Below are 14,689 nucleotides of genomic sequence, written 5' to 3' on the forward strand. Positions count from 1 at the left end.
ATCAATAGGGTAATGCCCAGTTTGCCTTGGTGAAGGCAGTGATGCCCTTTTAGCGAATCACTGTGGCTGCTGGAAGTGGTCTCCGGCAAAGGTCAATGGATGAGGAGACACACAGCCTGCACTGCTGCTGCTGGGCTGTACCACCATCCCCCCTTGTGTCGCCAGGAGCCCCAGAGAGAAGGGCAGGCCTGGCAATGGGGATTGCAGGCTCACTGATCTTCTCTTGGCTTGCAGTGCCTGACAAAGATGCAGTAGAGGTTGAACCTGTCGTGGGTCACACCCAATGTGATCACTCAATTGGTAGTTTATATATATGATTTTTATCTTTCACTTTGCCCTGTTGAAGGCAAGGTGTTGCTGTGTAGTAGTGGTTTGTTTGGGGGAGTTGTAGTTTTTTGTTCTTTCTTCAGTGACAGTTCCCTAGATCAGAAATGAAATGGGAATTATCTCCCTGAACTTGTCTGTCACATTTAATCTGCTGTTTCTTCCTGGCTATCTTTGCCTCTTATCTCTTTGCTCCCAGTCACACTACTCTTTTTCCACTAACAATTTATTTTTGATAAAATGTTTTAAGCAGGTGAATGCTTTGCAGCAGAATGAGGACAGCTGCAGGAAGAAAGAATGCTTGTGAGGAAACAAAAATGCTTGGTTCAAGTTATTTTCTTTTTTCCTAGATTTGTACCACCGTAGAATTAAAAGAGTTGATAGCCGTAACTTATCAGCAAAAACACATTGCATGACTGAAAAGTAAACATGGAAAATCAAAGAAAATACTTCTCTTTGTTTCTCCTTTAAATGCACTTGGGAATGTAATTAATTTCAACATTTTGTTTAAAAAACTAGTTTAAATAGGACAAGATTTATCTTAAAAACTCTTAGATAGACATTAAACATTGTTGCACTTAAAACAATCATTTATTTATTTATTTATTTCGCTTTCTTCCTTTATTTTTAGCAGTGATGTGAGAAGTGCTAACCTGCGGTCAGAGGTGGGTTTGCAGTGTCCCTTAAGCAGCCCAAGACAATCTCTTTTCAGGAGACTTTCCTAAGACCCGTAATCTGGTTAGCAGACAAATTGTGTCTGGGAATTTCCAGGGTGTGAACTACACTCCTGAATGTGAAACTGTTAATAGGTTTGTCAGTGCCATGATAACTCACAAGAAATAGCCCAGACTGGTCATTGTATTGCACTTCAATCTTTTAAATAGAAAGCCTGAAGAAAAGCTGTCTAAGATACTACCAAGTGAAGCAAAGATGTTCTTGCAGTGTTGAGGACTTTTAGGAGAGGTGATCACAAAACAGCTAATAAGGACTGCAGATGAAAAAGGAACATGTCATTATTTCTGGACATCCAGTGTTAGATGTGAGTCGAAAGGCATCCCATGTGATAAATCAATCATTTACCTTCTTTATTTATATGAAGAGTCCTGAGTTATGAACATAGAAGCATATGAAGAATGGGAAAAAGAGTATAAAGATAAAAACTAGTTTAGTTCTGAAATTCCTTTCCTTAATCTTTAGTTCAAGATTTGAATAAAAACCAAACAAGAGGAACAAGAAAAAAACCTTGATACCTAAATCAGTATATTTAGAGTGTGTGTATATAAAATCTAAACAGATGAGAAAACTTGAAGAAAAAGCTCACCTCGAACAGATGAGAAAACTTGAAGAAAAAGCTCACCTCGAATTAAAAGGAATCCACTTCAGAGTCTATTTTGGTTTGTTAGGGCAGATCGTTGGTGTGCTGGGGGCGCAAACTGATGCACTTGAGGTATGCATTAGCTGGTCCTGCCATATGGCCTGTCACGTCTTACTGGTTAATGTAACCATCTGTCACCTCTTGACAATTTACATTCACTTTCAGCACTTGGGTTAGAAACATTTTCTTTGGTATTTTGCTTTTCATCAGGTTGTGCTGCCATAAACCTGTTTTCTGAGTTTATTTCTCGATGTAGAATCAGTAGCATTTGTTGTAGATCATCCTGTTCTTTTCTGATGGTATAAGGAGAAGATGCATGCTATCAAACAAGCACTTTGGAGAGGTTTTTGCATACATTTCTGGCAGAAAAGGTCAGTATTTTACCCAAATTCTTGTTGCAGATGCTTGATTTCTTTCTCTTCCTCTTCCATCAGTACTCTCTAATTTTGCACCTGGCTTCACATTAGTTTCTTTACAAGTAAACTAAGTTTAGTGGCTATAAAATATCTCCTTGCGTATGAATTCAGATCAGAAATCCTGCTGTTTATATTCTCTTTCCCCCAAGTTGCATTTTTGTAATGAAGCTATACTTCACTTCTTTCTATCCTCTGAAAAGCATGCAAAAAAAAAATGCTGTGCTTCTCTTATAGTTTCTGTGCCTGCAGTCTCATTGCTGTCTTATTACAGCGTTACCATCGTGTGGGTGGCTCCTTGTGTTTTTTGACTTGTAGTCTAAGAAAAACTCATCACAAATTACATGAGCGATGTTGTCATTACGTTTGAAATGAAAAATCTATACAGGCAGTTGTGGGTGGTCAATCCTCTTTGTTAGGAAATCAAATCTCCTGTGTGCACTACACTGTAGTGTGTTCCAAGTCCAAGCCTGATACTTGGAGCTGATGTAGCCAGCGATAAAATGTGTTAAAATGAGTGCAGATGTAATCAAGTTAGGTTAACTGGTGTAAACACATTACTGGTAATTGTTTCTTATTGTAATATAATGGACATTGAGTTTTACTCTCAACTTGAATCTCATTACTGATATTCCTCTTTCATGGACATAAGGAATCTGCTATAACAGTGCCATTGGCGACTGTTTTGTGATGGAAGATTTTAAAATGAAAGGCTGAATAGTTTATCCAGTCAAATCTGGACTGTTTTCTTCATGCTGTGGTTGCCACTTGGGTATTTCATAATTCTAATGAGCTCTGAAGTCCTGGTGAGGAGAGCAGCCCTATATGCTCTTGCACTTAATGCTGCTCAGAGTACCATGAATTCATAGGGCTCCATAGGGCTTGAGCAAGGCAGGGTGACTCTTAAAGGCTGTCACAAAGGGCACAAACAAAAGCCATTCTAAGGCATATATAAATGCCTGTGTATCCATTAACTTGAATAGCTTTAATGACTCTAGCTCACTAAAATGAAAAATGCTGCCAGTGTAGCACTTTACTATGTTGATGTAAACTGTTGGATTACCAGTGTCATTTAAATGTTTCTACTGTATTTATTTCCATGACAGCTCACATAAGATCTGAAAAAGGAATTGGGGATCCTTTTGTATATTTCTCTCATATTACATTTGTCTGTTTACAGTATTTTTCTTCTACTGGAAAATGAGACTTTATTCAAAATAAAGGGCCCCAAAAGCACTTTCCTAGGACTCAGCCATTTTTCCATGCCACTGAATAATGTGGAAATCTTTATCGAGTAGGGTTTTCTTAAAAGTAAAGAATAGAGATTCCCTTTAGTCTCCAGTAGGTAGGATTGCACTCCTCTTGGTTCCTCCTACCCCCTTTAGATGCAGGAAGAAAGCAGTGCTTCTAGGAGTGTAGTATCTTCATGCAGTGAAAGTTTTGAAAAACACCTGGCTGGTTTTAGATTTTCTGTTGCTGGAATCAGATGCACCTGACTGGGGACTCACGTTATTCCTCTCCTGGAGCTTGACCATTATCTGTTTTTGTGAGCTCCACAAAGATGCAAAAGAATAGGCATTCCATTTTCAGTCAGTCTTATTTTAGACACTTCAGAAAGCAGAGAAGACTCCTCTGTATGCTTTGTTCTTACAGTCAATTGTTTTCTGTTTTAAAAACAAATGTACTTCATTTGGATTTTTTCATCCTGTCCTGTTTGCTTTCTTTCTGTTTTCTCTTGCAGCTCTTCTAGAGACATTTAGTCCATACTTTCTGTTGTGATGCACCTCCAGCACTGCAATCAAATAATTCCTCAACCTTTTTTTAAACTAAAGATTACACCATTTGACTACTTAGGAATTAACTGTAGTTTCTTCAGCCCTCAAACAAGTCATTTATTACATCCTGGTAGTATATTGATCGATGCTTTTCCATTCTGACCTTGTTGCTTCTCAGGACCTCTGCAAGCTTTAGACTGGATTAATGCATGTTGTTTGATGCAAACACTGCAGATCAGCTGACAGCATCAAGCTGTAAAGAATGTAGCCATTTGCTGCTAACCTAGAAGTGCAGGCAGGAGTTGTGCTATCCCTGTCCTTTTCTCAGTGGCATCAATTTTCCTGAGTTCACAGCCTTGGGTTTTGATCAATTATTCTAACCATCTTTCCAGTGTCTTTCATAATAACAGCACAAAATGATAGAGAAGGTTTGAGTGTATAGATGAGATGGGATGTGTTTGTCTGAAAGTCATTATGCAGCCTTTCATTTTCTTCAGTATAAAAACCTACAAGTCTACAAACCTACAGTTTTTAAAACCGTATTTGGTACTTGCATATTTAGAAGCTGTGGTGTCCATCCCTGGAGGTGCTCAATGCCAGGTTACACGGGGCCCTGGGCAGCTGAGCTGGTGGCTGGCAGCCCTGCCTTCAGCATGGAGTTGGAGTTGGGTGGGCTTTGAGGTTTCTTCCAACCCAGTCCTTTCTTACGATTCTTGGAAGCCAGCCTAGAGAGCATTTGAAAATGTGGATCATGAAGAACTTATCCTTTTAAAAGCAATATCAACTTCCTGGATAATTGCAGTAGTTCTAGGTAAAATGTCTTTGAGATTTATCTCTTTTTTCCAATAAAGGGAACAAGAGAGATCTTGCAGTACTGTGTTAATGGCAATCCAGTCTGAAAAATGTTTAAAGGGAAAACTATGCAAATAGGATTTCTACTTAAAACATGCATGTGTGTTGAAAACTTTTAAAGAAAACCTGAATGTGGCACAAGCTGATTAAAAAGAAGGAAATAGAAGATTTTTTATTTTTTTTTTTAATTTTATTTTATTTTTCCTCCAGACAATTTAAATAAGATTTTAGTAGTTTTGTGTGTCTTTTTTCATTTCTATCCTGTACTGGTACTGCATATAACTTCATATATTTGTTTTGCATTTTATTACTATTTAGTGTATCTGCAACAAAACTTCTGTGAAGACATTAAATGTGGTAGAGGATTCCAGCAGGCATGGCTACACAGCTTGTATGGGCAGCCCAGGCTGAGCTAGTAGAATCTCACATCCAGATTTTAATCTCACATGAGTATCAGCAAGGGATGTGGTACTTAAATCTCTGATTGCTTTTCTACACATTTAAATAGCGCGTTATCTCATTGTGGTGTAAGACTCTGCTTTGTCAAGTGTTGCTTTGCATAGTTGTCTATTTCTTGCCTTTCAAATGTTTGACATTTTTATGCTTTCCTCATGACTGTCCTTGGGAATTTTGCAAATAGACTGCAGGACTGAAGTACCAAAGCTCATAATGTGATGAAGCAAGTCAAGTGATAAGAGTAATAATCACAGCTAGAAATGTATACAAGTCTCTTTTTCAATGTCATAGTAGAATTTTTATTATTTTTTTTGTACTATTAAAATATTATAATGCAATTCCAGTTGATCTTGTTAATAGAGTGGGGGAAAGAAGTGTTGCATCCTTGCAATATTTTTTCCAGATGGCATGTTTAATTTATTCATCTTCAGAGGATTTAAGTTGTAGAAAGTCATAGCAATAGGTTTTTTTAATGATTGAGGACAAAATGTTGATAAGGCTCAACTGTTCTGGTGTACATCCAGTGAAGCAGCAAAAAGATCAGCCTTCATACGACTACATCTGTTCATCAGCTTCAACTTATTTCTTGATCTTAAGATACGGGCATAACGTGAAGCCAGTTCTCACTCTGATTCTTGCCCTTCTCCCCCTTCCTGATTGTTCTGTGGATGTATGGGGGCTTTAGGACCTTCCTGGATCTCAGAGCCTTTGAAGGGTTATTTCTTTCCAAGAAAACAGGCTTTGCAGTAGATGTGGGCAGTTGGATGATGGCTGAAGTGAGCTGCTGATGCATACTGTTTTGTATGTTGGAAGCTTCTTTTGTTGTTTTTGGTCTGCAACTTTCTAGTAAACTTCTTGAAATTAGTTTGTGTTTGTTGTTTGTTTTCCCTCTGTCTTAACTGTCTCTTATAAATCTATTTGCAGCTGGGTCTCGGGCATCTTACAGCAGCCAGCACAGCCACCTTGGCTCCGAGTTAAGGGCACTACAGTCTCCAGAACATCATATAGATCCTATTTACGAAGACAGAGTTTATCAGAAGCCCCCTATGAGGAGTCTCAGCCAGAGTCAGGGGGACCCTCTGCAACCAGCACACACAGGCACATATCGCACTAGTACAGGTAGGTGATTATAACTTGCATGACTGTCTTTTTTGAGCTCTGTCGTACTCTTCAGTACTAATTCTTCCCTTTCTGATGAGCTAAACAACGTGCATTGTGGGCATGTCAGTAAAACAAAATACCCGCGTAAATGCAGCTATCAACAGAACCCTAAAAGCATGCACAAACTATAGAAATGCTTAGTGTTCTGTACGGTAGGTTAAGCTAATTTGGAGAGAGGGCTTACTAATAAGGAGAGTTCTTCTGTTAATCTTGTGTATTGTCTTGAAGAAAAACAAATCTCTGGAGTAATGGCTTGGTTGGTTGGTTGTTGTTTTTTTTGCTTGCAAAGTTATTTTGTGTTTTGCAAAGGGACTGCAAAGTTCCTTTCTCAGGAAGCGAAAGGATTGCTCATATGACTTTGAAATGATTCATATGTACATGTCCTTCCTCTCTCCTGCACAGGTAAGCTTATGCATAGTTAACCAGACACAAAATTAAACTAAGGCACAGACAGAAGCTGTTAGCATCCCTGTTTTATCCATATAATAATTACCCATGAAGTACATTGGTGTACGAGTCATCCACACAATGTCCCCTCAACCAAGTGCAGTTGTATGTTGAAACACACAGATCACAAATCAACAGGGATATTTATGGTATTGAATGCTCGAAATAATTAGCGTTTATAGATGCTACAGCCAAAATAGCCTAAAGCAGATGTAGGAAAAGCTTGCCTCAGGAATTGCAAGTATTTCTAGTGTTTTGATCGATGCAGCAAGAACAAGTAGGGAAGATTCTGTCCATTCTCATGAGCCTGATTTCATTAAGAAAAAAAAAAAAAAAAAAAAGGGGGTTTTAAGCACAATGGTTTACATTTTTAAAAACTTATTTTCTTTTTCAAGTCTTCCAAGGGCAAAGTTGGCAGTTCTTGCATGTCTGAGATTTCTGCTTTATGAAAGTTTTGGGTGCTCAGAGTAAGAGAAAATACTTCAAGAAATAAATCACAGAATTCTTCAGTTAAATAACTAAAGCTATGCATTTATTTAAAGTACCTTAAGCAGTTACTAAGCTGAATTACTTCTATGCTTTGTGAAGAATATTTCCTTCCCATGAATGAAACTACAGTAGCTCTTTTTATGTAGACATATTTGTGTGTGTGCATATATATATATATATGTATGCATGTATACATATATATATATATATATATACACACACACACATATGTATGTATATATATGAAGAAAGATTGCTGTTCTTTGTGTGACTGGGACTAACACATATGTCTAAGTCACTGGGTAGTGGTGGTAGCAAGTAAAGCAATTGTTTACATATAGCTTTAATCCTTGCGTTCCACGTGCAACCTCCTATTTTGTATGCACTGCACTTTCCCAATCATGCACTGAAGAAGATTTCTTGTTTTGCTTGCAAAATGTCCTCTGGCTTTCTGTGCAGAATGAGCAGGTTTTCTTGTGACTGTTATCTTCACAAACACCTCTGTAAATAAGGAAACCCTGTGAATCTAGATCTCAGTTATGGTGAATGAAACTGGAACAAAGAATATTAGTGGGTAACACATAAAGACAGCTTTTCTCAAGGGAAGAGCTACATAAAGACACTGGTTTGGATAGCAGAAGTGAACCCTGTGAAGGTCAATTCTGTTTTGCTGTGTTTGGGACTCAGGCTTCAGCATTACTCCAGATTTATCTTGAAGAACTGCCACATCAGTCCAGCTCTGTGTTTTGTTTACCTCCCTCTCTTTTGTCCACCCCCTTCCCCCCAATAATGCTATCATTAGCTAAAACAAGGCTGGAGGCATGCCAGGCCATCCACTGCACTGCTCAGTATGGACAGATGCAATCAGCCTTTTGCACAACCAGCATGAAGAGCAGTCAGTGTTCAGAGGGAATCTTGAGCTTGGACATACCAGCTCTCAGGCTCCTTCTGCCTCTGTCACAAATGTGCATACTTCTGTTGATGGAGGTTATATATATTTTCTCAAATTAGCAGAATAAAGTGGTAGGAATTCAACTTAAGTTTAGCACAGGTAAATTTTCAGTTCTTCGTTGCTTGTTTTGTATTTCAGACTGGATAGGAATTTGCTTTCACTATTGTTGTAGAAAAGGAGGGGTGTAGGTTTGTGTACTCTCTGAAGATATATGCAGGTTGTTCAAATCCTGTATCTTTTGTGTGCATGAATCATGTTGGCGGAGGGGTTTAGAACTTAGTACTTTTTTATGTAGACTATAGTTCACATTCTTTTATGAATTACAACAGTATCTTTAATCTCAAAGATTGCACATGTTTTTCTTTCACACTGAATGGAAAAAAGAGAAGGTAAATGTTGTTGAAGGGCTTTGGATCAAGTCTGATTTCCTTTTTTTTTTTGAATTTTCTTTCTCTACAGCTGACATTTCACATTAGAAACAAAAGTTATGCAAATTATGCTTGGAAGCCATTTGCTTCTATGACTTTTCTTTTGAAAAGAGAGAACTCCTCCTGAATTTGAAGCTTCCACATTTCTGACTCAGAATGGAAATGTTTTTTCTTTCCTTTTTTAAAATGGGCATCACCTCTCTCTCTTTTCTGAGCTCTGAAGCATCCATTGCATTCAGGAATGTTTACACAACTGAGGATAAAGCCCACTCAGTTTCTCATTGCCTAAGTGAATCAACATGCTGTGGACAGAGTTCTAAGATTTCTCTGTGGTGTAAATAACACAAAGTAAATTTAGTTCACTTGCTGTATTTTATTTAACTTGTATTTTTAATTTCATGTTTCACTAATGAATGAAATGCATGACTATAGTTATGCACGAAGGGCTGCGTATTGCAGAAGGTACAAAGTAATAAGCGCTTGTAGAACATCTTCCTTCTGAGCATAAAATCAGATAGGGGCAGGACGAATTGTTCATCACTTTGAAGTTCAAGTTATGATTGGGTGTGTTCCCATCATGCTGTCTTGGCTAAAAATAGTCTTTCAAACTTGACAGCAGTGGCTGCATAGGCTTCCTTGGCCTGTAGTTTTACTTAGCAGTCCCTTTTGGTCTTTAAAATGTTGTGCTGTCTCCTGTAAAAATTATCAGCTTAAACTTTTGAATTGAATTTCTCAATAAATATCAAAATTTACTTACTGAATGGGAGCTTATTTGTAAACTAAATATCACCAATTAGAATTGCTTTCCAAGCAGTTGCACCATGTATTTTCCTTACAAAGCTAAAGGCATTGCTTTATTCATTTAAAACATGAAGTAGTGTCAATGGAGATAAGCTTATTTGATGGGATGCTTACATGAGTGCTGCTGGAATTTGAAGAGTGCTGTTACTTAAGGGAGGGGAATGATTTCCTTACAGCCAGCACAGGCTGCAGAATAATTATTCTCTTGCACATTTGCTTAGTTTGTGGAATTAGAGGTTAGGGGTAATGTTTTAGTCTTATTTAAGTCAATTATTGGCATTTTATTTGTGCTAAACATGAATCAAGTCCAAATTTGTAAAATCTGACTGTTTTGTAAGCCTGGAATTTCTGTATTTTTTTTTAAGAGAAGGCAATGTGTCTCAAGTACCAGACTATTGATTTTGACTTGCAGTACAGAGACCATGGCCATGACACCAGTAGTGCTTTGAGATCAGTTGCCATCATCGTTTGGAAGCTGACAACACTGTGTCTGGAAATGCGTAATGGCATTTGTCCCTTTCATCAAGGGACCAGCAAAAACAAGCTCTCTTCCATATAAGGATGTGATTTCTGAGTGAAATTATTAAAAGCTTTGATAGAACAACATTCCCAGGGAATATGTTTGCCTTGGACTCTCCCCAAGCTGGGCCTGGAACTTCATCAGCTGAAAAATGTGCTGCTCTATAAAAGCAAGGCAGTTGCAGGTAAACTGTGGATGTGTAGAGCTCAGAATTTGCCAAGCATTCATGCTGCAAAGAGCATTTCTTGGTTTTCAAGGTGAGTATCATTGTCCTCAGCCTCACTCAAGTGACAAGGAGGAGTCAGCAATCACACTGGAAAAGTGAACCTGTCCTCTCAGCTCTATGAAGAATATGCATCTCCCTTGTACTAGGGCAGCCTGGGCCTCACTGGAGAAAGCTGAAGTGTTGCCTTAGTGCATAGGTCAATAATTGTTTCTGCCCCTGAAGGTCACCATGAGGAATGCTTGGTGGCGCAGCTCAGTTGTGGGAAGTCCAGCAGCTTTCTAGGGTTATGCAGGCAGTTGACACTAGTTGTGAGTGCTGGGTGCTCAAACCCAGCATTTGGAGCACTCTTCTGTTATTTTCAGAGGTTGAGGAAAGATCTTGGGAGAAGGGGTTGGAGTCTGTGGTTGAACAGGTTTTGCATTCCTGAAGTTAAAAGAGGATCCTGGAATGAATGTTCTATTGCGAACAAGGTCAGATGGTGGAATGATAAGCAGTCAAACTTTGCATTGGCTTTGTATGGTGACTTAGCATAGGAGGCAAAGTGTTTATTAACCATGGTTTCTGGGCTGGAGGGTGTGTGTGAAGCAAGGATTCTCCTGCATTTCTTCTCTCTGCTGCTTTTGAAACTGCCTGACATCCCTGTGTGCAGCAGCTCGGCTGCTTGCAGCCTCCCCTGTGTCCTCCTCTCCTTCAGATCAGGTCTCTCTAAGCATGCTCACACCAGCACTCTGTGGCTCCATCAGCACAACACTTCTGAAGCTCTTTTATTAAAGGCTGTGCTGGTGTGATCTGTTCAGGCTCCTGGGTGCTATGGTAGGGAACGCTGTTCAAAGAGAAAAGGTCTGTGAAATATGTGATGGCAAGTACAGAACAGAAATGTGCCTCTTTGTTAGCTAGATTTGAGTGAGGAGGGAGGCCACCACCAAGAGCATGCAGCAGTGTTGCCATGGTGAATCCAAGGGGAGGCTCTTTGGAGGGAAGATCTTTCTGCAGTAGACCTGTCCTATGCCTGCCAGGAGGATGTCACGCTTCAGCAGCAGCAACCAGGCAGGAATGTCCTCGCTGCAAGCACTTTCGGTGATTGGTGTTTGCTTTTGGTATTCAGTGAAGGGCACAGGGGGGCAAATATGGCACAAAGCCATTTGTTTCCAGGCGCAGAGCCTGTTGCTCCTGGCATCTGCTCTGACACTTACCAGCAGCATGGAAAATCCTGGATTTCATTCGGTTGTGATGTAGTACGGGAAAAGCTGTGGGAAGTGAGAAGTACTATTGAGCTTCTGGACGAATGCTGTCTTACTCTTTCCTGCCTTCCTTCCCATTCCTGCCTGCTGCTTCCTTGACTGAACAGCGGGAGCTGTGACTTACGTCAGGCACTGTTCTTGGTTGTTTAGAAAGTGATCTTTCTTCAAGTGTGTCTTTCTTTGGTGGTGTAGAACCAGTATTTGCCCTGGAGTAATCTTCTGTGGTAACCTAGAGTACTTTATGAACAAAATGGGTTTCAGGTATATGCTGGGGGTCAGACGCACTAATAGGTGGGAAGCAAGAGGGTTCATGCTGGTGTATGCTGCTTCACACTTGCTGCTCTTGGCCTTGGCATCTGCTGTCCTGGAAATCAAGGAGGAGCTGGAGGAAGATTTACAAGCCAAGTTGGCGTTCCTTCTCATGTCAGTGAGGTAGTGGCTTTCTTGCAACATACAGTGAGGATCAAGTGTCTATTCAGAGCCCAAAGAAAAGGCAGGAGAGGAAGATGCAAAATCCCCTTCTGCTGCCCCAGATAGGAACAGGGCTTACAAAATTCTTTCCACTGTCTATATATTTATTTAGTTATTTATTTATTTTAAACTTTTATTTGTTTTGTGGCAACACTTGTTTTGTTGCTTGTGAAGCATTCAGATGGCTGATAGTCTCTTTTTTTTCTTTGTTTGACTGGCACAAGCAAAGCATTGCCATACAATTCCAGCTATTTGATGTCTGATCGCTGCCCAAGTACATGGCTTTCACTTACCTCCTGCTTTCTGTAACAGACCCGTGCCCCATTTTTCTTTGGTCCTTGGCATTTCCCTTTTTGTATGAGAAGCTCCTGCACTCTCAAGCCATTTGAAGTTCTGTCTTGTTGGTAAGCAGAAGTCTGACACTATAGAGTTGGTGCTGGTGAGCTGTGCTTAGCTGGCAGCTCACTGTTGCTGTCCTGCTGTTCCCTTTGTTGCCAGCACAGCACCTTGCCTTGCTCCCGGACCAGTTGCTGCTCTGCGAGCAGGAGGTCTGTCTTAGTAACATGGCAGCTGGCATCCTGTGGGAGCCATAAATGCTCAAAACATGCATGTCAGTTTTCTTCCAATTTCAGTTTTCACAGCAAGGTCAAGGAAGAATGTTGCATGGAGAGCTTGATGCTGTGAGCATCTTGCTGTATGTTTATTTGTTGTTTTTGTAAATGCTGGTCCAGCTTAGCCTTCCTTTAATTCCCAAGTTTTTGCCATGTCTCTTAGCTCTTTTATCCTTTATAGGAGACGACAATAAATGCATCACTTGATCCCACATACGTTATCTTCACAGGACTGTGAATATTTGTCTTCATGTGCAGTAAAGAATTGGGTGTGTTTGGTATTTGTAGAGATTGTCATTATTTCAAGGTGAAGGTTTTTATTTTAATATTGCAAAGCAATTTTCTAGTATTTGGAAAATTGTCCTTATGAAGAAAGCTGATATCTGAATCAATGAAACAGTGTTTTTTCTCATCTTCTACGAATAATTAAGCCTACCTTATAGTAACATTGGGGCATCACAAATTGGTAGCTATTCTTTTATTTTCGAAGATGAATTTGGTCTTTAATCACTTTAACTATAACCTTCTGAGGTTTTGTCATGGGTTTTTCAATTGCTTATGATGTAGCCTTTAATGTTAATACAATATCCAAAACATTTGCTTTGAGAGGTGTCTTTTCAATAGCCATTTACAATAGCTTGTAGCAAGCAGCTCCTTGGAAAGTTGTTATTTTAGACCTTCAAAATTGCTGAAATTGTATGTTATCTAAATGTGATGGGGGGGAAAAAAAAAATAAAAAAAAAAATCTGAGAAATCAGCACCGAATTCTCTTGTTGAAATAGAAAGGATGTAGTGGAAATCCAGTTTTATTGTCACAATGAATCTCATGTAGTGGGCTTAGTTCACAGGAAGTATTTCTACAATTGCAAGGCTAACAGATGTAGCATTGACTCTGGAGATCAAACCTAGAACTTCAGCCTCCCACGTCACCAGTGACAGGTTTCACAGAGCAGTTGATAATGCAATTATCCTATTGCTATTTAATTCTTTCTCAGTCTGTGTTAGTGTTGCCTCTTGTCATGGAATTGGAATAAAGTTAGGCAGAAGTATGCAATGTAATTCCATGGTCTTTGGACTCTGTGTAAAATGAATTTCAAGGTATTTAATAGGAAAATATTCTTTTTCTCTTACTTGCAGGTAGGTGTCTTCAGACTCTTACAGTGAGCATTGCTGAGTACATTAGTATAGTTTTACTTTGCTTTCAGAATAATACTTGACTACTAATGGGAAGCTGCCTGTTGCATGCTATTTCCCATACTATAAATAGTTCATCTGGAAGCAATGAGGGAACTTCAGTTTCAGAAATACCTTTTTTCTTATTTGGGAGTCAAAGTCCTCACTTTTCAGCTAAAAAGGAAAAGTGACAGGAAAAAAAGAAACAGCTCTTATTGGCCCCATTGTCACTAAACGCTTTGCATGTCAAACTGCTTCTTTATTCTTTTCAGTCCTAAAGTACCATGCTTAAGTTATAAATAGCGAACATCGCATCCTCCTGCCTAGGTTGTGTTCTTTTTTTTTTTTCCCTGGCTGGGAGCCAGGTTGGCTTGGTTTGGTTTGTCTTCTGTTTTGTCACAAGTTGATGTGATATGCGCTGGCATAGTGCGATGCCACAGCTGCAGATTGAGAACCATGCTGGTAAATCACACAGCATGAAGTTCGGGGTATAGGACATAATGTTTTCAGGGAGATTAAAAAGAAAAATTATTCTTACCGCTGCATTTGTATTAGTTTGGTAATGTTGTGTTAATAGACCTGTATTCCTAACTGACATCCACTTGATAACATTGGTTCGGGAGAGAGAATTACAGGAGGCAAGCAGGGAACAAATCTTCACTACAAAGTAAATTGAGCACAAAATACTATGGTGATCTGCATAATGAGTAACAAATCACCTCAAAGCAAAGGAAAGCCATAATCTCATTTCATTTGACAGATCCTGAGTGTTTAGTAAAGCATTATCTGTGTTTATATTCTTGAATATTTGTTTTTGTGCTGATAGTCTGCCAGGTAGGCTATGTGGCATCCTGTCTGAGAAGGATACGGTACTTTTTTTTCCACTGGAATTTACAACTTGGAGGAAGGTTTATCAAATACATTGCTTTTAATTTCAGTGTTATCCTGTGCTCCTGTAAAGTAAGAGGAATAGG

At 39.3% G+C, this 14,689-nt stretch overlaps 1 protein-coding gene across 25 annotated transcripts in view; it reads left to right on the plus strand.

The window, feature by feature from the left end:
• Nucleotides 1-14,689, plus strand: part of CTNND2 (catenin delta 2) — a 587,225-nt gene that overhangs the window by 348,865 nt on the left and 223,671 nt on the right. For all 25 annotated transcript variants that reach the window (XM_085537861.1, XM_085537872.1, XM_085537859.1 and 22 more), the window contains one exon: nt 6,120-6,314. In XM_085537861.1, the coding sequence (XP_085393987.1) occupies nt 6,120-6,314 (195 nt within the window). The remainder of the gene's footprint in view (nt 1-6,119; nt 6,315-14,689) is intronic.

Source organism: Coturnix japonica, chromosome 2, assembly GCF_054131305.1.
Source record: "Coturnix japonica strain WE chromosome 2, WE-NBRP24, whole genome shotgun sequence".
NCBI lineage: Eukaryota > Metazoa > Chordata > Aves > Galliformes > Phasianidae > Coturnix > Coturnix japonica.